At 42.4% G+C, this 27,250-nt stretch overlaps 1 protein-coding gene across 1 annotated transcript in view; it reads left to right on the forward strand.

The window, feature by feature from the left end:
- Positions 1–27,250, forward strand: part of LOC135214849 (elongation factor G, mitochondrial-like) — a gene marked incomplete in the record, with an annotated part of 132,881 nt that overhangs the window by 82,498 nt on the left and 23,133 nt on the right. The window contains 2 exon segments of the mRNA XM_064249295.1: positions 897–1,015; positions 8,242–8,434. Of these exon segments, the coding sequence (XP_064105365.1) occupies positions 897–1,015; positions 8,242–8,434 (312 nt within the window).

The raw sequence follows: 27,250 nt of genomic DNA on the forward strand, positions 1-27,250 counted from the left end.
ATATATTTCATAAAGTCTTGGAGAATATTGTTGCGTGATTGTACGGTGTTATAATTAGATTTAGATTTTGTTAATACACCATGCTGACATAACACAAGTATCTTTGATTACTATAGTCTTGCTATACACCTGTAGTAAAATTTACCAGTAAACTCTTTTAACATAGTGCAGTTTTACTTTTGTCAGCAACTACTGTTCCCTTAAAGTATGGGTCATTTGAGGAGAGGGAAATAATGGGTTACATTGGCACACAGGATTCAGGTCACTAGTTTGTTGAATCATCTACCAAAGTCTGCTGATATGGGTATGAATCTTGTGACTTGGTATTTTTTTTATGATACTTTTGTTTTTATATTAGGAAATTATTCTGAAAATTTTGTAATGATCAAATCAAAATGAATGTATTTACTCTTCTTGTAAAAATAACAGTAAATGTCAGATTTATAAATTAATCAGTTAAGAAGGTTTTATCTGAATCTTCGTATGCAATTTTTCCAGTTATCAATTTTTTAAAGAAATGGAAGTTATTAGCCAAGTTTTAGTTAATTTAAGACAAATCTTTGGGCTGGCTCCAGGTGAGATAGGGATTTTGAATTATGTGGTTAAGGTAAACTACTTGAAAATAACTCATTTAAGAACAGATCCTAGGAATGGGATTCAGTTGTCATGTTGAATTTCCTTATAATCATTTATGATTAGTTATTTTGTTGTCTCCCTTCTCAAGGAAAAACTTATATGTATTCCTCTAATGATTGCATTATAATATACAGCACATCCAAAAGTAAAGTAAAAGTTCAATTAATATTTAGGTAACTGTATTGTAGAGAAAGTGGTTTGGTGCAATATAAATGTGTTAAATTACTTTGTACAGCATAGAGTACATAATTTTTTTCCAGGGAAGCTATACGGGAAGATGAAATCCCAGCTGATATGAGGGTGGAAGTGGAAGAACGACATATGGAACTTATTGAGCATTTGTCCAATGCAGATGAACAAATTGGTGAACTATTTTTAGGTTAGTACAGTAAATCTTGGCTTCTTTGACACTCAACTTTGTTATTCAAATTCAGTGTTTTATGCGTTTCGTGTAAATGAAGATATGCTTGCTTTTCCTCTCTCTTATGAACTACAGTCACCCCCGGTATTCGCAGGGGATACTTAACCACACCCACCCACAAATACCGAAATCCCCTCTAAAAAGCCTTATAACTGCCTATTTTAATAGTTCAAACACCAAAGAACCACTCTAAAATGCTTATAACTGCATATTTTAATAGTTGAGACACCAAATATAATTTAAGCTATTACTGTTCATGTGGAAAAAACCTCCGGTCTTAACAATAGGATAAATCTTCTGGTGCCAGCTGGAAACTGGTTAAAAACAAAGATTGTAAATGCAAGGAATCCATGGCATTTGGCATCCGATTCTTAGTTGAGGTGGAGGCGAGCTCAGAGAGTGCTCTTGAACCCAGTGACGCATCAGTCTTTTTTTTTCAACTGCTTAGGAGAGTGGGCCTTCGTTTTGGCCTCCTTTCCCCAAGCTGGTTTTTTTACCTAAGGCCATGTTTTTGTTTTCTATTTATCCAGCCTAAAAAGTCCCGTGAGCATCAACATATTTAAACGGCCTTCCAGGATTCCCGTGTTCACGCTTCCTCTGGGACAGATGCAACTTGCAGATGTGTTTCAGGACTATTCCTTTTGCTTTGTTGTCGGCTGTTTTATGTATTTTGCTGATCCATCTCTATCAGGGGGATATTGCCCTTTCAGGGAGAGAGGGGCTAGTTACATTTTTTTCTTTAGCATTTTGCATTGTAATATTAAAAGATATATATTGAAACATTTTGTTACGACATTTCAGTGTTTTGTATCTCTTCCATGGTATCTTGTGCCACATTTTCTGGGAATCTGGCAATGTTTTGGTCTTTCAGTTTTTGTGTTTTTTGGGACGTTCGAGACGTGTTTATGTTGCAGACAAGCTTTATGTGCAAGGTTTTGTTTTTCTAGCTAGGAGTATTCGTACACTTCCTCAACATGAATTTTGATGGTGGAAGATCCCCAATTGTGTTGGTCCCTTCTTGCTCAGGACCAGACAGGATTTGCCATCTTGTCACTTTCCTGTCATGTTGGAAGGGGGTTGGCATGAGTCGTACAGCTCACTCCTTCCCTTTACCCTTACAGATAAATATGATTCTTTTTCCTCTTTCAGGAAAGAAGATTTCTTTTCCTGAGGGGGGAAGGCATATTATTTGTTTCTTTTTAGGCTCTACAGTTGTCAGCTCTGCTTCTCGCCTGGAAGTTGGGCAGCTGTGGTGCGTTCCACTCAGAGCTTGAGAGCCCCTCTTGCCTTGCTTCCTTCTGCCAGAGTTGCCACTTCACTAAATTTGGATATGCTCGTTGGTGCTGTGAAGAGAGTTTGGAACCCAGTCATTCCTGTTGGCAGTGTGTTCCTTTCTAGCCTTGGAACCCCTTCATCGTGGTGGCCTGCGAGGCTACATCGTCATGCAGGGTACCAATCTTACCAATGTCTTTTCCGATCTCGTCTCCTTCTGATGTATTGACATCTGATGATGTTTGACCTGGTACTCCTTTTCGTCATATGAAATAAAATTGTAGTACGATTTTGTTTGAATATGTTTAATCCACTCTTACACATTATTTTTTCTTTCTTAAGGGTTGTCTGCTATGTGACATCATCGCTACTCCTTATGACAACATAGTTTCGATCGACACTGCATTTCAAAATATGACCTGTCTTCCACTATCTTCAGCGTTGGATTTTCATGGTAAATTCTTCGCTTTTCTTCACGTGTATGTGCACTGGTGAGGCCCTCCGGTTGCAGTAGGAGATGAAGGAAGATCTCTTCGCCATCTTCACCTTCTTCTTTGGTGCTCTCCATACAAGCTGGGGTTTGTTTTGTGTCGTGAGCTCCTTTTCAAGAGCCTTCAAATCACAGCTTCTGGTGCATAATTTCTTTGGATTCAGATAGTTGGAGAGGTATCACAAGTCTCTGATATTAGTTCTGGGATTTTCCCAAACTAGTACCTTCTCCCTTGTTTCTTCGGACACCTGGGTGCAAGTAACCAACCTTCGTCCTGTTCCTGGATTATTAACTCATCCGAGTTCTTTGATTTCGTAGAAATCCTAGACTCTTAAGGATACTTCCTACACTGTATTTTCTTTGGAACTCTGATTCTTCGTTTCTCTCCAGTTTGAAATAACTGAAGATTCTACAGCATCCCAGCCAGAGATGATGCTGTTTTTTCACTCCGGAGGTCCTACACAAGAAGCATTGTAGATCAACAGCTTCTTCTCCTTTGTTTTCCTCATCCTCTCCTCCTCATCCTCATTCTAAAGTCAGTCATTGGAGAATTCAGGACTTCGTCGCTTCTCCTTCTGGGAGTGGGATAGATGTTTTGCCTTCTTCCCGTCAGGGAAGTGTCTCCTCTTCACACATGTGATTGTGTGCCAGTAAGTGATGGTCTTGCTGCTGCTTAGAGTACTCTCGCTAGCTCTCCTTTGCCTCACTGAGTTCAAGTTTGGCGTAGGATGACAAGGCTCCCATTAAGAAGTCGAAGATTATCCCCTCAAATTGCTGTTCCAGAGCCTCCTAGACATTCTACTCTTCCAGAGACTACAGCTTCTTCACTTCTTCTTCGTCCCCACAGATATATTTCTATAATGGTTGTGGACGTGAGGGTGTCGTCGATTGTGTCTCATCATAGTAGTGCTTCTTTATCCTGTGACCAAGAAGTGTAGGCGTTTGTATTCTCGCTCTCCCTGGAGGTCGTACTTTCGTCGTTCGCCTTCCAGAGTCGGGTTGTAACTCTGCTAGGCAGAAGAGCATGATCTTCTTCTAGACATTCACATGTGCATCGTTCGACATCACATGACTGTGTACATAATTCGTTGCATGACTGTACATGTTTCGTCTCTCAACTGTGTAAATGATTCGTCACACAACCATGTCATAGGACATCCCCTTGGGTTATCCTATTGTCTCCTCTGTTTACTTGGAAAATACTCACGTTAGATCTCTTCATTCACAGTTCCACAGGAAGTGAGAGGTCTACTGTTCATGGTCCTAGATTTGTTCGTTGGGGCGGAGGGCACCCTTTTCCCTTTTGGGAACATTCTGGGAGGTTGAACGATGGAGTACCCCACCTCCTTTTCTCAAATCTCCTAAAAACCCAGGAAAGTCGCATTTAACTACAGTATTTTGATGTGGAGTTGTTGGTCCTGTACACTCCATACCCGAGGCTAGGAGCTCTTCGAGCTGAGCACCCCAATCTTTGGAGGAGGCATCTGAGTACAGGAGCAGATCCAGAGGGGGTGAATTAAGAGGAACTCCCTTTGTCAGGCTCCAAAGTCTTATGCTGTCCCTTGTAGCTCCTTGTGGGCCCCTCCCATAGGGGAAGTGCCGTCAGTGCCCCTCATGTGGTGCACTGTGGGTATTACTTAAGGTTCTTTTGCAGCATGCCTTCATACCTTACCTGCAACCCCCTTTTGTTCCCTTGACTGTATCTCCTTTCATATTCTTCCATCTTACTTTCCAGTCTTTCCTAACAATTGATTCAATAGTGCAACTATGAGGTTTTTCTTCTGTTACACCTTTTAAACCTTTTGCTCTCAATTTCTATTTCAGCACTGAATGGCCTCATATGTTCCTGTGCTTAGCCTATGGCCTAAATTTTATATTCAGTTCAATCCTTGCTGCCCCAAGTTGAGTGGCCGAGAGAGATTCGGCCTTGGCGGCATAGCACAACCTTCCTTGCCAGTCTCGTGGAGAGATGCCACCAATCCTTAGGATCATTATCACTTCATGTCTGGAGTCTGTCCAGTATCTCTTTCAAGCAAGAGAACTTTTCTGCGGAGCAGCAGCTCAGATGTAAGGCTAGTACTTCAGAGGATCTTCGTCAGCCATATACAAAATGAGCCGTATGCTGCTCTAGTTTCTCTCCCTTCAGAATTCCTGTTCAGTAGACAAGATCTTCTGGATTTTTTTAGAACAGAGGAAGTTCTTTCTGTTGATACAGGCAGTCCCCGGGTATTGGTGGGGAAGGGGGGTTCAGTTCTCAGCAGGGTGCTGATAAGTGAAAACTGTCATTAACTGAAACTGGGTGATTTATGGCGCTAATGGCTCCAATATCTATGGCTCTGGTAACTGGTTAATGGCGCAGATAACTGGTTAATGACACCTTTAAGTATGTTATGGCGCTATAACTCTATTATTGGCACCTTAAGGTGCCGATAACTGGAACTCTGTGTATTATGGCCCCATAAATCGTACTGGCAAGGAGTTACAGAGCTGAGTTGTGATTATTTCATGTAAAGGTTGTGGATGTCACTGCCCTGAGGATTCTGTATGTAGTTCAAGAGCATTGAGCGGTCTTGTTTTTGCTCAGGAAACTTAGACTTCCTAGTCTTACAGGAAACTGACTTTGGAAACAGTTTTCCTTCTGGCCTTGGCTTCCTTGGAAGAATGGGAGAATTACAGATAAAGGCTTATGATGTAGATGTGCAACAGATTGGGGCCATTAGCTTTCAGATTGGCCCTAGAATTCATGGCCAATACCCAGATTATTCATGGTTCATGATGACAGCTTTGCCTTCTTTCCCATTCCTTGCAATGTTGAGTTTGTTAACAGCACAGTAAACTCGGCATTTTGCGGGGGACGTGTCCCAGACCCCCCCCCTCCCTTGCGAATAGCTATAATCCCGCTAAAAAAGCTTATAACTGAATATTATAATAGTTTTATCACAAAAAGTGCATGAGTTCAAGAAAATGTTATGAAAATACCGTAATTTGTGAATATTTCTCAGTCAAAAATAAAGCGAATAGGCAAATGTTCTACGAATAATGGGTAGATATGGTCCAAAGAGAAAACCATGAGTAGGTGAGTCTGTGAATCTTGAGATAGTGAATAAGGGGGTTCGACTGTAACCTTCAAGAGTTTCTGCTTTGACCTGTCAAAGCACTGCATTGTTATCTGAAGAGTTTAGGTGTTGTAGACTTTATGTTAACACATGCCAGGTCAAGAAACAGGTGTCCCAGAATACCCTTTTGTTTTACTAATGAGGTGATAGTCAAGCCTACTCCACATTGTCAAGTTCAGTCACCAATTAGGTGCATGCAGAAGCGTATGACACCAGTGGATTAAGTTCCTCCCTGGCATTTTAGAACTTATATGCTCATAGGATTTTGAATGCTGGTTGCTGACTGCATCAAACCACTTTCACTTTCTTCTACCTGAAGAATGATGCCCATAGTTCATTGGACACTTTTTCCTTGGGTCCAGTGGTGGCTGTTCAACAAGTGTGACTCATCTAGTGCTCCTGGCAGGACAATTTTTATCTTACCTAAGATGATTGTGTGGAGTAGGGAATGAGTGAGATGACTGGTCTCTTTTCTTTCCCTTTTCTCCTTTCATCATACCTATGGGTGATTTGAAAAATAGACACATCATACGCTGGAAATGACTCGATGCAGGTTAGCATTGCAGCCATACTGTTACAGCACTTTATGTTTCATGCAACATACAAATCTGCTTCTCAGTAGCTTCAACTCCTCAGCAAGGGAGTGATGTGGTGACAAACCCATTTCTTGTGGCTAACAGATTTAGTCCTTTTTGACTTCCATGTAGGCAGTGAATCAGGAAATGTTTCATTGTATTTAAACAGTGGACTGAGTGTTAGATATTCAGATATCTAACTTCTCAAAGACATAGGTCCTCTTCTTTAGAATTTTTATTTCTAAGAAGAATGATCAGGTGTGCCGAACCTCCAGTCGGTTCATGATTCTCATATCTCCCTCCAAGTGTGAGTGTGACCTATTGTTAAGACCGAAGGTTTGTTCCATGTATGAACAAATGACACATATTTCATTAATTTGTATTTTTCATAGCTAAGAAACCTGAGGTCTTAACATTGACTGCTCAGCTCTAGCTAGCCACCTCTCTTATGTTTTATCCTGGATTGAAAGAAAGACTGATACGTCACTGGATTCAAGCGCGCGCTCTGGACTCACTTCCACCTCAACTACGCATTGAAGGCCAGATGCCACAGTTTCCTTGCATCTACAGTATTTGATTGTTTTTAACCAGTTTCCAGCTGGTGTCAGAAGATTTTTCCTATTTTAACACCTCAGGTTTGTTAGCTATGAAAAATACAAATTAATTAAAAATTAATCATACATTTTTTATGTGCATATACATATAATATTATTGGATGCAGTGAAGTAAAGCATAACTTTTTAAAAGATCCATGGAAAAAATGCATTTCCATTATGTTTGCATTTTATCATACGATACTAATGTGTGATTATTACATACTCTAATTTTATATCTCATGTATGATGCGACCCCTTTAAAATTAGCTCCAAAATTGGGTCTTATGCTAAAAAAGTTGTATAGAATCCAAAGAATAAAAATTATAGTAGTTTTTTAATTTGTAATAAGTATATATTAAACAGAGAGCAACCAAAAAATTAGACACTAGCAAAGAGAATTTGTCATGATAGCCAGCCTACTGAAACTATGTATGTAATAATATTCAAGTTACTGCTGTCATTAAATACAAGACATCCAAACATATAGTATGTAATGTATGTAATTATATGATAAATGCTGTGCATGTACAGTAAAACAAGAAAAAACACATTGATCAGGTTACCTTTCATGATGTACCCTGAGGAATTAATTAACGCTGCAAGTTAGACATATCAAGGTGCTTACTGGAAGGCAGTATTCCATGTGGCTAGTATGATCTTTGCATCCATAGCACCTGTGAGATTTTATATGAATTTTTGTTATTTATTGCCATTTATTCAGTAGCAGAATATTTTTTGGGAAAGGACACAGTAAGTGTAGGGGAAGTGAAAGTGATTTATGTGTTTGAGCAAAAATTAGTAAACTGTCTAATGTATACTTAAATACTTTATTGAATTGATTAAAAGACTCTAGGAGAGAGTACAGTTTGTCAGGTATTTTCATTACATTACGGGGTCATACATGGATTGAGTGTGTATGCAAATTGGCAATAGGAGCCTGTCTAGATAGCGCAGCGAATTCTCTTCAGGTTTATTGTGTAGCTTAAGTTAGTCCTACCTTGAATAATATATCACTTGAGAAATATTTTATAAAGAACAAATGTAATTATAAGAATAGTGCTACCATACTTAAGCTGCTGTAAATAAATCCAATTTTACCTTAGACAAATTTACACTAAAGCATAATATATTTCAGAGGAAAAGATTCCTACCAAAGCTGAACTTTATGCTGGAATTCGCCGGGCATGTTTGGAACGTACTTTTACGCCTGTACTAGTAGGAACAGCTCTAAAGAATAAAGGTGTTCAAGCTCTGCTTGATGCTGTGCTGAAATATTTACCTCATCCTGGGGAAGTAAAAAACTATGCTCTGATACCTTCTAGACAAGGGTGAGGACATGTTTTAGTTGTATTCCAGTTGAATTAGTTAAGATAATTATCATTCCATTAACATTAAATGTAGCATTTATAAATATGTAGAGCTTTATAAAGATAATTATAAGAATTTAGTTGGTTATGTCATTTATAATTATTTAAGATGAATCTTACCTACTGTTGATGATAGCTTATATCTTTGCACAAATAGGCAAGTTGGCATTCAAACAAAAGATTAAATGGCTGTTCCCACACAGGTTACTTAATCCACCATGTTGGTCTTTTCTTAACTGCCTGGCCGAGAGTTGTGGTTGACCTCTCTCGGCCTTTACCCAGTTCATTGCCCATTTTCACTTGTGCTTGAGTGTGTGTGCTGTTATTATGGCTTCTTCCTCTCCTTCTCGGCCTCGTCAGTGTGTGGCCCCGGAACTCCAGGTTTTCCATGTTCTCGTTTTTTGGCTTCGGCTGCAACCCCCCCCCCCCCCAAACATCACTTGCAGTAGGTGTCGCTCTTATGTTTGTACAATAATGAATCCTTGCACGGAGTCCCATGTGTGGCCTAAGTGCAGTGGAAGTTGTTTTACAACGAGGGAGCATCGTAGGATTTCTACTCTTCCTTCGTGAGAGGGTCTTTCGTCTCCTCTTCCCAATGCTTCATCTCATGCTGCCATCACACCCCATAGTAGTGTTTTGCCTCTGTCCCCTTCCTTTTCTTCCATTGATTCGTCGTTGGAAGTATTGGGAGGCCCTCAGGCTGATTTTGTATTGTCTCCCCTTCTTCTTTGGGTGTTAATTTGATTCCCGAGAGGGAGGAGGCTTTTTCATCATTGTCTTTTATTGCAGAGTCAGAGGTGTCCAAGATGGCGGCGCTTTGGTCTCGGGGTTCATCCTTGGAGGGTTTGCTGACGGACTTCATGGATGCTCCCCCCCCCACCCTCCATATTGTATTGCTCAGCCAGTGATGATTGCCGCAGCTTCGAGTCAGAGGGAAGCCGTGGCGTCAGCCCCGCTACTGACATCACGGTCAGTCATTTTGTATCCCTTCGCCAGTGGCGTCTGCTTCCCGTTCGGATCAAGGGAAGCCGTGAAGTCATTGCCACTTATGATGTCACTTCTATCGATGACGCCACTCCCAGTCGTCTCCACTGCGCTGCCTCGCTCATCTGTGTCTTCATTGTTCGCTGCTGTGACGTCATCTCTGCCATCCAGTTTGCTGCATCTCCCTTCCATGTCGTTGGAGCCTCCTGTTGCTGATCCATCTGAGGCTTTATGCCAGGTGGTTCTTAAGAGATTGGACTCTATTTTGGAAGATATTTTGGCTGCCATGTCACCTGGGAGGACTGGAAGCAAGCATGTTGCATTGCCCCCGCCTCCTGCGGAGGGATTACGTAAGGAGCCAGTGCTGTCTTCCTCTCCTTCTCCCCCATCTCAACCGCGTTGGCGTATCAAGCATTAGAAGGCTAAGGACTTTACCCTTTCTTCACCTGCGAGTGAGGAACAACACGCCCGTGTTCCTGAAGTGTTGGTGTTTCGGAGAGTGTTAGTGTATCTTCTCATGTGCGATCTGCAGTGGCTGCTTTGTCCTCTGCATCAAGTCACGGGTGTGTTGCAACCTCCCCTGTTTGTGCACATGTTGCAGGCGCTCCCACTTCTTCTCCGGGGCCTATTCATCGCCGTAAGGATCTCAAGGTGCCTGTCAAGAGGTCGAAGGTTGAGAGCGCGGAGTTGGTGCAGCAGGAGTGTTTGCCTGCCCCTCTCCCTGGTAGGCTGGTACTTCCATGAGTTCGATTCCGAGGGATCTCATTCGTTCTTGAGTGTTTGGGATTCCTCTCCAGCTCACGTTCGTATGTCTGCCACGCCCATGCCCGTTCATGGCCATGTTAAAGAGTCATCTTTTGGGAGTGTGCTTAGTGATGTTCCTGGTGTTGTGGTTGGTTCGTTGCAGGAGTCAGCACTTGGATGTCGGTCTTGCTTAAGGTTAACGCCTCTGTTTCAGATCCAGATGGTTCACTTCGCTCCTAGTGGCTCTGCCGAAGGCTGCTACCCCCACCTCTCTTACGAGGAATAGGAAGTATTTGCTACGATCTCTGCCTTTTTGATGTCACGTCATCTGAAGCCGGGATTGGCTTTAGAGCAGGTGAGGTTGGTGGCTCCATCGTTGTCTCTGCAAGATGCCTCAGCATTGGAATCTACGGCAGCTTCCTGGTAGGCCGTCGGGGAGTTCAGTTTTGGCAGGGCCTCCCTGTTCGTCCCAGCCTAGGTCAGATGACCAACGTCTCTTTGGCTCCCGTTCCTTTAAACCGAGAAGGGGCCCCAGGGGCAGAGGTAAAGGGGGTCGTCAGTGCATTAGGCACCTCTCCCTCTCCTGTGCCATGGGTGGGGAGGTGCCTGGCGGGCCAATGGGCCAGGTGGCAGAGTTATGGGGTGGAGAAGTGGGTGGTAGATGTCCTTCGGTTGGGGTACCTACTGCCATTAGACTTCTTTCCTCCTCTCACGGACAAACCGCAGCTCAGGAGGGCATATCCTCCAGATTCTCTGTAGTACCAGCCCAGACAGGTTAGGTGGATTCAACACTTTTTAGAGTAGGACTCCGGCTCGGTCGTCTTGCACTCCTTCCTGCTTGGAAGTCTTGCTGGGAGCTACGCAGGATCTTAAGTCATCGTTTCAACTTCCTTTGTCATGGCATGTCCAGATTCTCTGAATTTCTTGGATCTTCGGGAAGAAGTGCAGAAGATGCTGGACAAGGATGCGATAGAGGAAGTGGTGCATCTGTCTCTGCGGTTTTACAGTCACATCTTGGTGTTCAAGGTGTCAGAAGGTTGGAGACCTATGATCGACTTATCCATCTTGAATCACTTCATCAGGAAGACACGGTGCAAGTTGGAGACCCTGCGTTCAATGTTGGCAGCTGTGTGGAAAGGAGACTTCATGCTGTCAAAAGACTTGAGGGACGCATACTTCCAGATCCCTATTCATCCAACGTCCAGGAAGTTCCTTTGCTTCTCTCTCGGGGACAAGGCCTTTGAGTTCAAAGTCCTGTGCTTCGGGCTGACCACAGCCCCTCAAGTGTTGACAAAGGCCTTCACTCTCGAATCAAGTTGGGCCCATGCTCAGGGGATCCATTTGTTGAGGTACCTCGACAATTGGTTGGTCTTGGCAGGTTCCAGGGAGAAGCTGCTACAGGACAGAGATGTCTGCTTCGGTTTTGTCTGGAACTGGGCATCGTGGCCAACCACGAAAAGTCAACCTTGTACCCAGTCAAAGGATTCTCTACCAGGGCATGGTCATCGATACGGTGGTTGTAAGACTTTCCCCGTCCGATCAGAGGTTGGAGAAGTTGCGAGTGGTGGCATGCAACATCCCCACGAACCACATCAGTCAGCTTATTAGTGGCAGGTTCTTCTGGGAGTTTTGTCTTCTCTAGAGAAGCTGGTCCCCATGAGCATCTTCATCTTAGGTTTCTACGATGGAGACTGGGGGAATTCTGGTCTCTGGCAGGGAACTCAATGCCTATTAATGGTCCATCTGTTTCTGGAAGTGAGAGAAGACCTTTGTTGGTGGTTCGACGACTGAAATCTTTTAGAGGGTGTCCCTCTGCGTTCTCTCCCACCGGACTTCCTGTCTTTAGACGCCTCCCTTGCAGGTTGGGGGCCTCATTTAGGTGTCCTCATTGCCTCAGGCATTTGGAGTTTGGAGGACAAACAGCAGCATATCATTGTCTTGGAGTTGAAGGCAACCTTCCTGGGTCTGAAGGAGTTTCGGGAGAAGGTAGAAGTTCATTCTGTTGTACTCGTGTTGGACAACACCACGGTGGTTGCCTACGTGAACAAGCAGGGAGGCCTAGTTTCACGTCAACTTACGCCTTGACCATCGAGGTTCACCTGTGGGCGGTCAGCAGTTCAGTAGAGCTCTCAGCCAGGTATATCCCATGCAAACGGAATGTTGTCGCAAACAAACTCGGTCGTCAGGATCAGTTCCTAGGCACAGAGTGGTCCCTTCATCAAGTAGTAGCAGACAAGCTCTTCCAGGTTTGGGGGAGACCCATGCTGGACCTTTTTGTGACTCGGTTCAACAGGAGACTGGAGATATTCTGTTCAGTGGTTCCAGATCCTTTAGCGTTAGCGCAGGACGCGTTCCAACATCCCTGGGACAACTTGGAGGTGTATGCCTTTCCTCCATTTTGTTTGATCCGTCAAGTTCTGAACAGGCTGATTAGTTCACAGGGTCTCAGGTTGACTTTGGTAGCCCCTCTGTGGCCTCAGGCGGAATGTTTCCAGATCTGCTGTCGTTGTCAGAGGTTCCGAGGGAAATTCCCCCTTGGTGGCATCTCCTGTGTCAGCCCCATGTGGAAAAGTTCCACCAGTCAGTAGAATCCCTGTCCCTTCACGGTTGGAAGCTAACAAGTATCTCCTCCGAGCGAGAGGCTTTTCTCAGAGAACAGCAGGGTATATGTCCAGCTGTATCAGAAGGTTGACCTCTGCAGTTTACCAAGGCAAATGGGTGATCTACTATGATTGGTGTCGTAAATGGGGTTTTTCTCCACTCGCAGCCTCTATTCAGCAAATAGCAGACTTTTTAACCTTCCTCAGAGATGAGAAACTTTTGTCCGTTTCTGCCATTAGAGGTTATAGGGCAGCCCTGAGTTTAGTGTTCTACCTTAGAGGTGTTGACATCTCCTCGTCCTGGGAACTTTCCTTGTTAGTTAAGGGGTTTGAGCAGTCGAGTTCTCCTAGGGAGCTCAAGTCTCTGACGTGGGATGTTTCCTTGGTTCTGAAGAGCTTCACTAAGGGTCCATATGAGCCTTTGCGTTGCTCATCTGACAGGAACTTGACGCTCAAGACAGTTTTCCTCCTGGCTTTGGCATCTTCAAAGAGGGTAGGAGAGCTCTACGGTCTGGGCTGTGATGTGAAGCACACCAGGAGTTGGGGGTCAGTGTCCTTCGAATTTGTCCCAGAATTTGTGGCCAAGAAATTTTCCATTACATCATTGAATTGTGGGTGGTGATGCTTAAGAGCTTTAGTTGTGTCCTGTCTGGGCCCTGTGTTGCTATCTTAAAAGGATTCGGCACCTTGGGCCAGGCTGCCACAGACTTTTTATTAGCACAGGACTTACAAAGAAAGAGGTGTTGAAGAATACTATCTCTTTTTGAATACAGGGAGCCATCAGACAGGCATACTTGACTGTTGATGATTTCGCCATCACGTCTGTGCAGGCTAGAGCGCATGATGTTAGGGTTTTGGTCCCCCTTTGGCTTTCAAAAAGAACTTGGCTGTACATAGAGTGTTGAGCTCTAGTACTTGGTTATGCCAGTCCATGTTCACCTCTTTATATTTTAAGGATGTTGCCCACAGATCTACAGACACGTTTTCCCGGGTCCTGTGGTGGCTACCCAACAGATTGTGCAACTCATAGTTGCCCTAACAGGGCACTTTTGTATCTTACCTTAGATGATTGTGTGGATGAGAGAATGAGTGAGTTGGCTGGTCTCTTTCTTTCTCTTGTACCTTTCCTTCCTTTGGGCGGGTTAAGGAATAGACACGTCTTCGCTAGACTGGTCTGATACAGGTGAGTAGGGTAGTCATACTGATAGTGTGGTTGCTTGGTATACAAATATCCAACCCTCTATCCAGTAGCCTATGCTCCACTCCTTGGCAAGGGGGAGTTGGGACTGGTAACAAACCGTGGTGTGCTGGTTTGCTATTGGACAGTCAAAGTTTCTCTTTGGTTCCCTATACGTACAATGATTCTCCTATATATCATTGTACGTCACTCAGTGTATGGGTAGTTAGGTTTCAATTTATCTAGCTTCTCACGGGCTTTAGTCCCTCTCCAGAAGTTATTTCTTCTGGAGCTGGACTGGTGGGTAGGCCCCCAGCCAATTTAGGATGTCTTGTTTCTCCCTCCAAGTATGAGTATCCTGTTGTTAAGACCAAAGGTTTGTTCGCATATGAACGAACGACAAATTTTCTAAGACAATTCAAATTTTTCATGGCTACAAACCTGAGGTCTTAACATTGTACTGCCCACCACTAGCCGCCCCTCTGTCTGCTAAGAATCCTGAGTTGGGAAAGACTGACGCGGTGGCGTGTGCGTGGTTCTTGACCACTCTTCACCTGATATATGCATGTGTTGCCAGATCTCACAAGATTCCTTGCTTTCATCTACAATTTAACTGGATCCAGCTAGGCCCTAGAAATTATCCTATTGTTAAGACCTCAAGTTTGTAGCTATGAAAAATGCAAATTGTCTGAGAAAATTTGTCATTTTTCCCAGGATTCCTACCACTGGAATCAGGGCGAAGAATGTCAGGTTCTGTACGAATGATTACTGTGTTAGCATGATGTTGTTTTTTGTGTAGATACACACTGTGCTAGATGCAATGGTATAAAGTGTGATTTTGAGAATAGATATGAGGAAGTAGGGATTTTTGAAGGACCTTATATGTACTTAAGTTCGTTAGTATAGGAAGATAAGGGAAGCAGATTGTATGCAAAAGAACTAGTTAGGTTAGGTCACCAGCTTGTTATTTCACCTTCTCCAAGCCCTTTGTCAGTAGTTAATTATACTCAATGTAGCTTTTCCTTTGCTAATGCTTTAGTTTGTACTGAGACTTCCTCTTTAGCTCCAGCTTCCACTCCCCTTTTGGTTCAGGAAAAGCATTTTGAGAAGTTAGAACAGGACGTAAACCTTATTTTGGTCAGTACAAGGTACTTTTGTTTGAATTGGTTAGGGGACTTGTCCAGGTCCTCCCATAGTGTGTGATTATTTTTGTGTTCCCCTATAAGAGGTAAGGTGTCGGTGCCCATGCCTGTCTGTAGCCTGAGCCTAAGACTGCCCTGTAACAGTTAGAAAGTCTGCTGCCAGGAAACGGGTAATTCTTGGGCAGGGCTATGTGGTTCTGTCAAGGGCTACTGTTAACTGTTGAGAATGTTTGTGTACAACATTCCGTATGTCCTCGTCATTTGTTTGTGAGGTTTGTTTTTGTTTATGTTGTGAGTGGGAAGAGCAAGTGAAGCGAAATGATGTAGGCACTTGTCAGGTTGGATCTCAGAGGTAAGTAAAGTCGGTATTTGATGTCTGCCTTTGATTTATCCTGCCACCCTGGTCTACAAGATCAACAAATAGTAGCAGTGTGTGGTTGTGGCAGGAAAGAGGAAATTACTGAGTACTAGTTTAGAAGATAAAACATCATAAACATGATTAGCATCAGCGAATGTGGCGGTAGGCTGGTGTTGCCAGTTTTCAGTGCTGATAAGGGCTATGACCACTGGAAACAGGAGCTGAAAGCATGGCAGCTTGACACAAGCATCGAGAAAAAGAAACAAGCAATGGTTGTTACCTTGTCATTCCCAGAGGGAAGCGAGGTAAGGAGCAAGATTTTTGAGGAAGTGTATATTGATAAGTTGACAGTCAAAGATGGAATAAAAGTTTTTCTAAAATACTTGGACAAGGGTACAAGAAGGATGAGGTATGGACAAGGTTTGACAGCTACAAAAAGGAGAAGAAACATACAGTGGAGAAGTACATTTTGGAAATCGTGAAGAGAAGTACAGTTCTGGAGAGGTACAAAGAAAGTACACCAAAATGTATTTTAGCTTTTAAGTTACTAGACAGTGCAGGGCTAGAGGTTAAAGATAACAGTTATAATGTTGACAGCAGTGTCCTTTAGTGAAACAGATGAAATGTTTGATTCCATGCAGCAAGCTCTTAGGAAATATTTTGTAGCCAGGAAGTGTTATCATTGGGTGCTGTGTCAAACAGGAGTGAGAGTGAGACCCCTGCTGTGGTGATAAAATCTGAACCAGTATTTAGCACGAAGGTAAATGTCAGTGCATGTGGAAGAGGACAGGGAAGGTTTATTAGACTTAGAAGAAGAGGAAGCATAGCAAACAGAAGTGAAACAAATAGGCAGAGACACTCAGTTGACATATATTTTAAGGTTAGGAAATGTTATTTATGCAGATCAGTATACCACCTGTCTCCAGCATGTCCAAAAAAATGTGTATGTAAGTAGTGTAAGGAAGAGTTATATTCTGTTATTGAAAATCCAAAACTTATGTCAGTGTTGATGAAAGAATCTATAAATTGTGCTATCTAGACACAGCTTGCAGTTCCACAGTGTGTGGTAGTGATTGGTTAAAAGCATACACACATCAGACTAAGAAAAATTGTGAATAGAAGAGGAAGAAAGTGAAACAGTTTTTAGGGTTGGTGATGGTAATGTTTATAAGTCAATGATGAAATAAAATTTCCAGTGAACATTGTAGGTGACAGAGCAAGTGTGATAACAGATGTGGTGAACTGCTCTATCCCCTTTTTTTCAGTAAAAAATCAATGAAGAGAGCACAAATGAAATTGGACTTCGAAAATAATACTGCAGAAATTCATCGGAAAAAGTTGCAATTAAGATGCACTTCCTCAGGACACTATTGCCATCCACTGAGGGATCAGAAAGAAGCCTGGAAGAAAACAAAAGAAATAATGATGACCTTGGGAAATAATGAAAGGGAAAAGAATAAGAAGATAGGAAAATTGCACCAACAATTCGAGCATTTCTCATCTAAAAGACTGATTCAGTTGTTGAATGATGCTGTTGTTAAGAATGAAATGTGCTACATTTATGCAGGAGAAGTATCAGATAGCTGTGAGATATGCATGAAATTATGAAACACCATCAAACCAGTTGGCAGCAAACTTATCTTCTAAAACAGTCCAATCTCTTAAGAACTGCCTGGCATAAAGCCTCAGACGGATCAGCAACAGAAGGGACTGACGACATGGAAGGGAGATGCAGTGAACTGGATGGCAGAGATGATGTCATGGCAGCAAACGATGACGACACAGATGAGCGAGGCAGCGCAGCGGAGACAACTGGGAGTGACGTCATAAGCGGTGATGATGTCACGGCTTCTCCTCGATCCGAACGGAAAGCAGACTCCACTGGCAGAGGGATAAAACATGACTGACCCCGTGACATCAGTAGCGGGGCTGACACCACGGCCTCCCTCGACTCGAAGAAGCTGCAATCATCACTGGCGGAGCAATACAATATGGCTGACCTCGGCTACCCACAAAGACAAGGCCTGGAGGAGGAGGGAGGGCTTGGACAGCATGAGGGAGGGGAAGAAGCGAGCATCCAAGAAGTGCTTCAGAAAACCTTCCAAGGAGGTTGGACCCCATAGCCCAAGCATCCCCCAAAGCGCCGCTATTTTTGATGCCTCCGACTCTGAAATAAAAGGCATTGATGAAAAAGCGTGCTCCTTCTCGGGAATCGGATTAACTCCCGAGGAAGAAGGGGCGACATTACATAAATCAGCCTGAGGACCTCCCGATACTTCCAACTACGGATCGATGGAAAAAAAGGAAGGAGACATAGGCACAACACTAGCAGGGGGTGTGACAGCAGCAGGAGACGGAGCATTGGAAAGAGGAGAAGAAAAACCCTCCCTCGAAGGAAGAGTAGAAACCCTACGATGCTCCCTCTTACTTTAAAATTACATCCACTGCTCTCTAGGCCATGCACGGCATTCCGTGCAGGGATTCGTTATTGTACAAACATTACAACTGCACCTACTACAAGTGTTGTGGATCCGTTGCAGCCGAAGCCAAAAAACAAGAACATGGAAAACCTGGAGTTCCTGGGCATACATGTTGACGAGGCCGAGAAGGAGCAGAAGAAGCCATAATAACAGCACACACACTCAAGCACAAGTGAAAATGGGCAATGAACTGGGTAAAGGCCGAGAGAGGTCAACCACAACTCTCTTCTAGGCGGTTTTAAGAAAGACTAACGCTGTGGCTTGGGTGTGTGGTCCATGACTACTCTTCACCCAATATATGCACTTGTTGCCAGATCTCACCGGCACTAAGACACAACGTAAGGACCACTGGTAAAGTCCTTAGGAATAATGATCAAGTCTATTTTAAGAGGGAAGAGCAAAAGGAATGGAAAGGACCAGTAACAGTCATTGGTCAAGATGGCAAAACAGTGATTTTGAAGTATGGTTTAAATATTGTAAGAGCACATGAAACACATATTCAGGAAATACTGTACAGTTTTGATAGAAACACTGAAGAAGGAAGGAATGCACTGCTTGATATGTTGAGGCATCAAAGAGAAAAGGATGAGACAGACAATAGTAGGAAGAATGAGATAGAAGTAGTAGTTATAAATCCAGCAGAAGTGGAAAAAATGAAGAAGAACAAGAGAACCAAACCAAAGTTGAGGTCACTTCATCTGGAGGTAATTTAAAAGTTAAGAGTATTCCAAAGATTTGACAGAGACTAAAATTCCTGCCAAAAGAGTCTGATGAATGGCAGATAGAACTGTTCAAAACCGTGCCGGAAAATCTACAGGAAAATATAGTAGGAGAAATATTGAACATAAATATGGACATATAACAGCCATTGACTGGAATAGAGGTGTAGAAAAAGGGGTAGTAATTTTAGAAGATGAAATACAGAAACCCAGTGAAATTTCAGTGGCTTGTGAAAACACAGAAAGTCAGGAACTTGATAAAGCAAAACTTAAAACCTTTTAGTGTTTATGAGCAAAACAAGAACTTAAAACCTTTTAGTGTTTATGAGGAAATTCCTAACTTGGGTCTGAAGGCATTGTCAGTACGATCGGTGGTGACAGAAAAGGAGAACAGTGATGGGGAAAAAAAATTAAAGCATGGCTAGTTGCCAGAGGTTTTGAGGAAAAAGAAGAAATCCAGTCAGATTTTCCCACTGTTAGCAAGGAAGTGTTGAGGTCCTTTGTTAGTATATTGTCTTCCAAAAGATGGACAGTGAATTCAATTGATATTAAGGCTGCATTCCTACAGAGTGAACAGTTTGAGCGTGAAGTGTATCTTACTCCACCTTTTGAAGCTGGCTGTGATGATAGTGTACTATGGAAATTAAAAAAATGTGTATATGGTCTTAATGATGCTGCTAGAAAATGTTATATCACAATGAAGACTTTACTGTTGAAGATGGGATGTAAGGTGAAAACTGACCCTGCAGCATTCTGTTGGTATTATGGAGATGTGTGGTAGGTTTTTTATACATGTAGATGATTTCTTGTGGGGAGGAATAAAGAAATTTAAAAGTGTAGTCATTGCACAAATCAGAAATCATTGTCAGGTTAGGGAACAAAGTAATACTATATGCAGGTACATTGGCCTGGATATTGTACAGAATAATCATGGTGTCACAGTTATCAAAATAAGTATTGTAAATCTCTTGCTGAGAGAGAATAGATAAGAATATGGAGTGTAATGAAGAAGGAAAGGAAAACTTAGGAGTCTAGTAGACCAACTAGGGTGGTTATGCACTAATTCAAGACCTGAACTTGACATAAGATGTATTGGAACTTAGCTGTAAAATAAATAACCTTAAAGTAAAAGATCTGATTAAGGCAAACAGATGTCTAAGAAAAGCCGGTACCTTTGAGAGCTGTATGTACTTCCTGGGACTTGGAAATAGTTTTAAGTTTAAATTGGTTGTGTACAGTGATGCTTCTCATGCCAATCTCCCAAAGGATTTAGTGGTGCAGGGGGCTTTGTGATTTTCTCAGTGGGTGAAACTGGAAATAGTTGTCCTTTATACTGGGAGTCAAATAAAATAATAAGGGTTGTAAAAAGCACTCTTGCAGCAGAAACACTAGCAGCCACTGAGGTAGTGGATATGGCTTACTATCTTGGAAACATGTATCCCAAATATTGTATTATGGAAAGAGAAATCTCCCTGTGGAACTCTTTTGTGGATAACCATTCACTGTATGAGAATGTGTACTTAGTTAAAATTGTGGATAACCATTCACTGTATGAGAATGTGTACTTGGTTAAAAATATTTCAGAATTGACATAGCTAATCTCAATGAATTGGTTCAGAATGAAGTGTTCATGATATTTTGGGTAGATTCAGAAGCACAGTTGGCTGATGTGGTAAGCAAAAGGGGGTAAATTCTTTGAGAATAGCTAAAGTGTTTGAGAGTGGATCCCTTAAATCTTAAATAGATTTTATAAGTAGATAATTTTTTTTTCTATGTCATAAAATGCTTGTTGCTTTTGACATGGATTTCTTTTGTTTTCTTCCAAAAGAGATGGAATATGTTAACTCTGTTGAGAATGTTTGTGTACGACGTTGCGCTTTGCGTTTGTCATTTGTTTGTGGGTTTTGTTCATGTTTATGTCGTGAGCAGGAGGGGGGGAGCAAAGCAAAATGATGTAGGCACTTGTCAAGTTGGATCTCAGAGGTAAATAAAGTCAGTTTTTTATGTCTGCCTTTAATTTATCCTGGCACACTGGTCTACACGATCAACAGCTACAGGCCTCCTTTGTGATTAGTTCTTCATCTGAAAGACGTGGACTTCACTTCATCCTAGGAATTCTCCATGGGGTTCAAGAGCTTTGAGCTGTCTTGCTCACCTAGGGAACTTAAACTTAATTGGACATTACTCTGATGCTGAGTAGTTTCACTTGAGCTCCACTCCAGCCCTTGCGGCAATTATCCTATAGGTCGTATGTTCAAGTGATTAGAGGAGATCTTGGATGGGGGGCTGGCTGGCAAGGACAATGACGCTTTCCTAGACTCGTGGAGTGACCATCACCGCTGTTCACATGATGGTCCCGCTGGACCGCACACGCGGAGACCGGTGTGGGCTCCCCCTTCGATCCTCTTGAGAGGCCACGGTGACCGACTGGTCTCGGTGGTGGCAGACGTTTCGCCTGCAGTACGAGTTTTGTAGCCCTCCTCGGGAAAGCGTTTTCTCCCGACGGTAACGCTTTCCTTGATTCTCGGAGCGGCCATCACCGCAGGTTGATGGCTGCACATGACTCTCTTCTCCGGCTGCTAGTTCCGCTAGCAAGGCGAGCGAGAGCTTCCAGTCTTCCTCCCCCATTCCCTCTCTTCCTATGGCTACACCGGGAGGGACGAGGTGAATGGGAGGGATCCTGCAGAGCGCTCTCTGTAGGATTCAGCATCGGGGGACTCTATTCCTGGAGGGACCTTTGGGTCTTACCTGACGTACGTCCACGTCGTTGAGGAAGGATCTTGCCCATTCCTCCTTGATTTCCGTAGAAATCGAGGAGGGCCACCACCCGATGATCGTCTGACAAAATTCGGGGGTTTCGCAGAGCGCTTAAAATTCTTTGGAATTTCTAGCACTCCGAGTGTTTTTGTCTTTTACGATCTGCAAACACTTGGGCGAGACCCACGGTCCAGAGTGGGCAAGACGAGAATTCCTGATAATTGTTTCTACGATAATTGGGAATCTTGCCAAATGCTCGAATCCCTTGGAATTTCTGGCATCTCAGAGTGTTTTGGTTTTCCTGTAATTTCCAAACACACTGTTGAGACAGACATTCCCGGTAATTGTTATTACGAACTTGGGAGTCTCACTAAGCCATTAAATTCCTTGGAATTTCTAGCGTTCAAAGGGTGATTTGGTTTTCTGAGATTTCCAATCACTAGGGCAACAGGAATTCCTGATGATGTTACCTGTGGAAGTGCTGCTGCTGAAGGAAGAATGTCTTGGGAGGGGCTTGGCCTGGATGGACCTGACGGTCCATCGCGTCAGTACGTGGTCACCCTCCGGGATACAGAGAAGAACGGGCAATATCAGTCAATCCTTCTCTTTTTTTCCCTTTACTTCTTGGTTATACCAGAATGAGACAAGGAAATAAGAGGAATTCGGTGGAGTTTACTCCTCGGAATTCGAACCGAGAGACTATGTTTTTGGTTCAATCCTAGGATCTTACTGATCATACGTCAGTCCGTTCAGGATGGACAGCACTGAGAGTTTGAATGCCTCTCCAGTGCTACTGCTTTGGGAACATCCAGTTCGACTTGAACTAGTCGTCTTTGGTATCCTGTTATCATTGTAGATTCGGGAAAACTTCGCCTTTCCTCTCTTCATTAGAGAATGAAGGAGGTCGATGTACAGGAACCTACAAATATACTATGTATATTTCTCTCTTGACATGCCTCTGTTATCAGTTGATTATCCGAGTAGGAGGCACATAACTGTAGTTAACTTTATGGGTATGTAACCGAGACGAATAGTACCTTCTCTTAATTGACCTACAACTCTGGACGGCCTTGCAGGCCTCCCAAGAGTTACCAGTTTCGATTTTGAGCTACTAGTGGTATTGTTTACGGACAGCACCACAGCATTTGCATTCACTGAATAGGGGAGTTTTCTTCCCTCCCATTTTGGTTAAAATGCAAATGCTCGAGCTTTTTTTTTTTGCGCTCGATGGTTCTAGCCAAACTCATTCCTTCATGGAATGGAATACCTGGCAACTTAGGATGACGATGGGTTTAGTGAGAGCTAGTGGTGTATGGCGCTGCCAGCCTGTCTCAGCCAGTACGGCCTGATCTCCGAGATATTCCGGTTGGTATCGTCTCTTCTCTGTCAAGGATTGACTACCAATTTGAATCTCTGCCCGGCAATCACAGACTTTGGTCTCTGGTTGGCTGGAATTTTTGCATACGTGTATGACCATCTCTCCTGCATCGCATTTTGCCAACGGGTTTAGCAAGAGCTAGTGGTGTACGGTGCTGCCAGCCTGCCTCAGCCAGTAAGGCTTGCTCTCCGAGATATTTCGTTTGGTATTGTCTCTTCTCTGTCGAGGATTGACTACTGGTTTGAATCTCTGCCCAGCAATCACAGACTTGGGTCTCTGGTTGGCTGGAATTCTCGCATACGTGATTGACCATCTCTCCTGCATCGCATTTTGCCGTTGTGAGAATTTTCAGACATATATCTCACTAGACTCGTTATCATCTTTCTGTTTACCTCACAGTAAAAGAAGTCTGTAGCTTAGTCTTCCGTGTCATTGTACCTGCTGCTGCGATGACGCAGAATGATATTCTTCAGACAATCTGAGTTTGTCTTCTAAAATACATTTCATAATTTGTAAGGTGTTCAATTATCCTTTGTTCACCCCTAATTGTAAATGAATAACGGAAGACTTTGCTTGTTCCCTGCCCAGCCAGCTCTGCGGCCAAGGTAAATAGAAGTGTCCTCCCTGATCCAGCCCACCAGAAGCAGTTCTTCAGACAGTACAATCCCTGTGTTTTCATTACTGAAAGACGCTCCGCTTTCATTGCAAACTCCAACTTTCTCACTGAACAGCAATGAAATAGCGATTTAGCTTTTTCAGTCCTCTGTAAAACAACAGGGATTAAAGCTGTCTCCACTGGTTTGTGTCATTGACGGGACTTTTTCTATTTCAGAATCTTGAGAGTTTACTTCCGCATTCACCTTAGTCATTCACTAGCATTTAGTATTTTTTCTCCTTAGTTGAGGTTCAACTACTATGAGAACTTTAGTCTTGCCATCAGGGACCTCAGTCTCTAGAAGGCAATTGACTATCGTCTGATGGGCGCATGCCTTGAGAGAATCATTATCTCGTCTCCCAACATTGGTGGTGAACAAGATAGACAACTTGTATGGTTGTTCTCGGCATAACTCTTCAAAAGGCGGGTGTCATGTTGTGACTACGTCTTGGATGCATGACGGCTCACTGAGCTCAGTCAGTCGGCAGCTGTTGAAGAGTCCGAGACTGCCATGAGCTACGCTGTGGACTTTGTATTGGTTGATCCAGATCATTCATTACTTTGTCCTATTGGCGTGTTGCTGTATCCATAAAGGATTGACACCCATCATGGAGTGTCGATGTCTTTATCCGTTGCAGACTGCCATTGCAGAAGTGTCTGATGACACGTCTTTCTCCGAGTCTTATGAGACTGTGAGAGACTTCTCTGCAGTTGGATAGTCCAGTGGATGGGTACATTTCATCACTCCAAAGAATATGTTGGACAGGAAGGTAAATGAAGTCTAATTACGACCATATTTATATCTTTCTTTCTTCGGGCCTGCCCACAGGTCCTTGGAACCTACTTTCCTTGGACCGGTGGTGGATGCTTGCAGGTTGTGTTTGCTTACCCATCTCCTTCAAGAGGACAAGTTGCATCTCACCTGTGGTGCGCAGTTCTAGAGGTAAGAAGGATGCAAGAGTGACTGGCCTCTCCACCTTCCCCACCTCGTCCTTCCACTCCTCTTCCTACGGGTTGAGGATAGGACTCGATCTTACACTGGCTGGTCGGGCGATTGATGCGGTAAGCTTACATATAGAGCTTCCTTTCTGTTTCTTATCAGAATCATAGAAGCAATCCCGCTCCTTCCTCTAGCAAGGTGAGGAAGGAGAACTGGCAATAATGCAATCCCTTCCCAGAACTTTGCATTAATCCTATGACTCAAAATATTCTTCACAGCCCATTTTTTGATGAGTTATTCCTCTCTCATATAGAAAAGGCCCAGAAGTCTGACTCTTGATCATGCAGCTCCTATACTCCGATCAAGTGTTCAGAGGCACTCCTCCTCGCTCTTACGACCAGGACGAGTAGCCCAGGAGTGTAGAACTCCAGTCAGTTCTAGAGGCTCACTCATATTCCTCCCACCAATCAGTGAGTCTTCCTTATGTAAATGACTGAGGGTTTGTATATCGTGTAGGAACAAATCACAATTTTTAAGTACAGTGGGGCATCGCTTATTCACGGATCAGTATTCACGGATCCAGTTAATCACAGGTTTTTTCTTGGACCGTTTCTCATGTTACATCACTGGTATGAATCGCTGCATCACGGGTTTGTTGTGTTGCGTATGCAATGTTTTTCGGTAGGCTAACCCTCGGCCGTGGTCCGATAACTACCAACATTCATTTAAAGACTCATATAATGATATTAACTGACAATAAAGGTAATAAAACCATTCTCACCTAATATATTATTGTCCTATCTTCGAAATAAATAGCCTATTCAAGGTTTATGTACGACGTTCATTGGTAGGCTAAGCGTAGTTGCAGTGCGATAACCACCAACGTACACAAACATTCACATTATGATATTAACTGACAATAAAGGTAATAAAACCATTCTTACCATATATATTATAGTCATATCTTCATAATAAATAGCCTATTCGAAGAATAATTCCACATCATTGCACTCAACTTATCGTCGGAGTGGCCAGCCACAAATGTAAGCATATACCTTTACGTACGAAAATGGTTTATGTATACGGTTGCGTTCAAAGCGACATTTTTTGTTTTGATAAACTTTTAGAAATTTTAATAGTAGTGGTAGTGTAATTACAGTAGTAATAACATTAAGGCTAAAATTAATTCGAACTTCATTATTATTTTGGCAGTATTCGTATATAACTTCTCTGAACAATGAAGTCATACAAACGCTATTTGTCATAGATTATCGTAAGTATTGCTGTTTGTTATTGGCGACGAAGCGTAAACGAAATACATAAAAGCATTTTTTGCCTTATATATTATCGTCATATCTTCATAATAAAAAGGCTATTCGTGGAGTAATTCCATATCAGTGAAATCAATTTTATCTATGCGAGGCTAGCAAGCTGACAAAATGTACGTACGTATATGAAAATCAAATTATGGTAGCGTTCACAGCAAGATTATCTTTCGAAATTTTTATAGTACTATTCATGCTACGTAGTAATAATGTTTGGAATATACGTAACATTAATTTTCAATACAAAATATCATCGTTATTTTGGTAGTGAATAATAGTTTAGAATTATCATACATACACTGCATTGTTATGGGTTTGTGCCAGTGATAAAACAACCAAAATAATGTTCTCCTTTAAGTCAACGCGTTTAGGAAAAACATGACATAGAATCGACTTTGCGACTTCGTTCACTTTGATATTTTTAACGATACAATAACTATCATTTGTACTACTAAAACCATCTTCACATAAGTAATTTTTCGTAAGATATGTGTTGTTACAAAAGCTAGCTTATACATAAAAGGCTTTTATAATTTAAGTCATCTTAGATATATATACATATGTACCCAAACTCATTGTGGGGAAATTTACTACTGTTTCCTCGGATATTGAAATACTTTAGCATCATTCAAACACTTTAATAATATAATGCATAAATACTAGGCTATACATATTTACATCGTATACAAATACTACATACAGTTATATACACATACTTTTATATACGAAGTTAACAGTTATATACACATACTTTTATATACAAAATTAATCATATGAGTAGTGATCAGACGACAGCTGTGCACTGGACTACGTACGTACTACTTGGAAGATAAAACAAACAAAAATTTTGTTGTTGTTAGTCGCCGGGATAGATTAACATTTTTCCAGAGATTAAAGAGCTGAATTTTGTTTTGAAGGTATGTCAACCGCGTTAGTAAATAGGTATCATCTTCTAAGGGAATTTTTTTTTTCTCTTCTTTCGCGGAAGAATCTTCAAGCCATTTTGCATTCAAAGTAATGAGAAGGAATCATTCTATTCTTCCATGAAATCAGTAATTAAAATACCTTACCACTTAATAATAAAAACTAAAACTACGTAACTGTATGCCAAAATAACACATCCATCATCGTTTGTAGCTTCGTTGTGGTGCTAAACGTTCAATTCTAAGAAATTACAGAGTAGTTATAACTAAACCCTTCCTGATTTGGTTGGTGGTAAGCCATGGAGATCTGTTATCCAATGACTGCCCTCTGCTTCTGTTCTATTTATAGACATACGCCATGGATGGCACTAGGTTTGAACGTTACCATGTTCGTGATTTTCTGACTGCTGACGGCAAAAATTACTCAAATAATTTTCTTTATATATTATTCCTTCGTGAAAACAATAATATAATATCGCGGTTGACATACCTTCAAACAAAATTCAGCTGTTTTAATCTCATGGAAAAAATGGTTAATCTATTCCCGGCGACTAACAACAACAAAATTTTTGTTCGTTTTATCTTCCAAGTAGTA

This window comes from Macrobrachium nipponense, chromosome 11 (assembly GCF_015104395.2).
Source record: "Macrobrachium nipponense isolate FS-2020 chromosome 11, ASM1510439v2, whole genome shotgun sequence".
NCBI classification, from domain to species: domain Eukaryota; kingdom Metazoa; phylum Arthropoda; class Malacostraca; order Decapoda; family Palaemonidae; genus Macrobrachium; species Macrobrachium nipponense.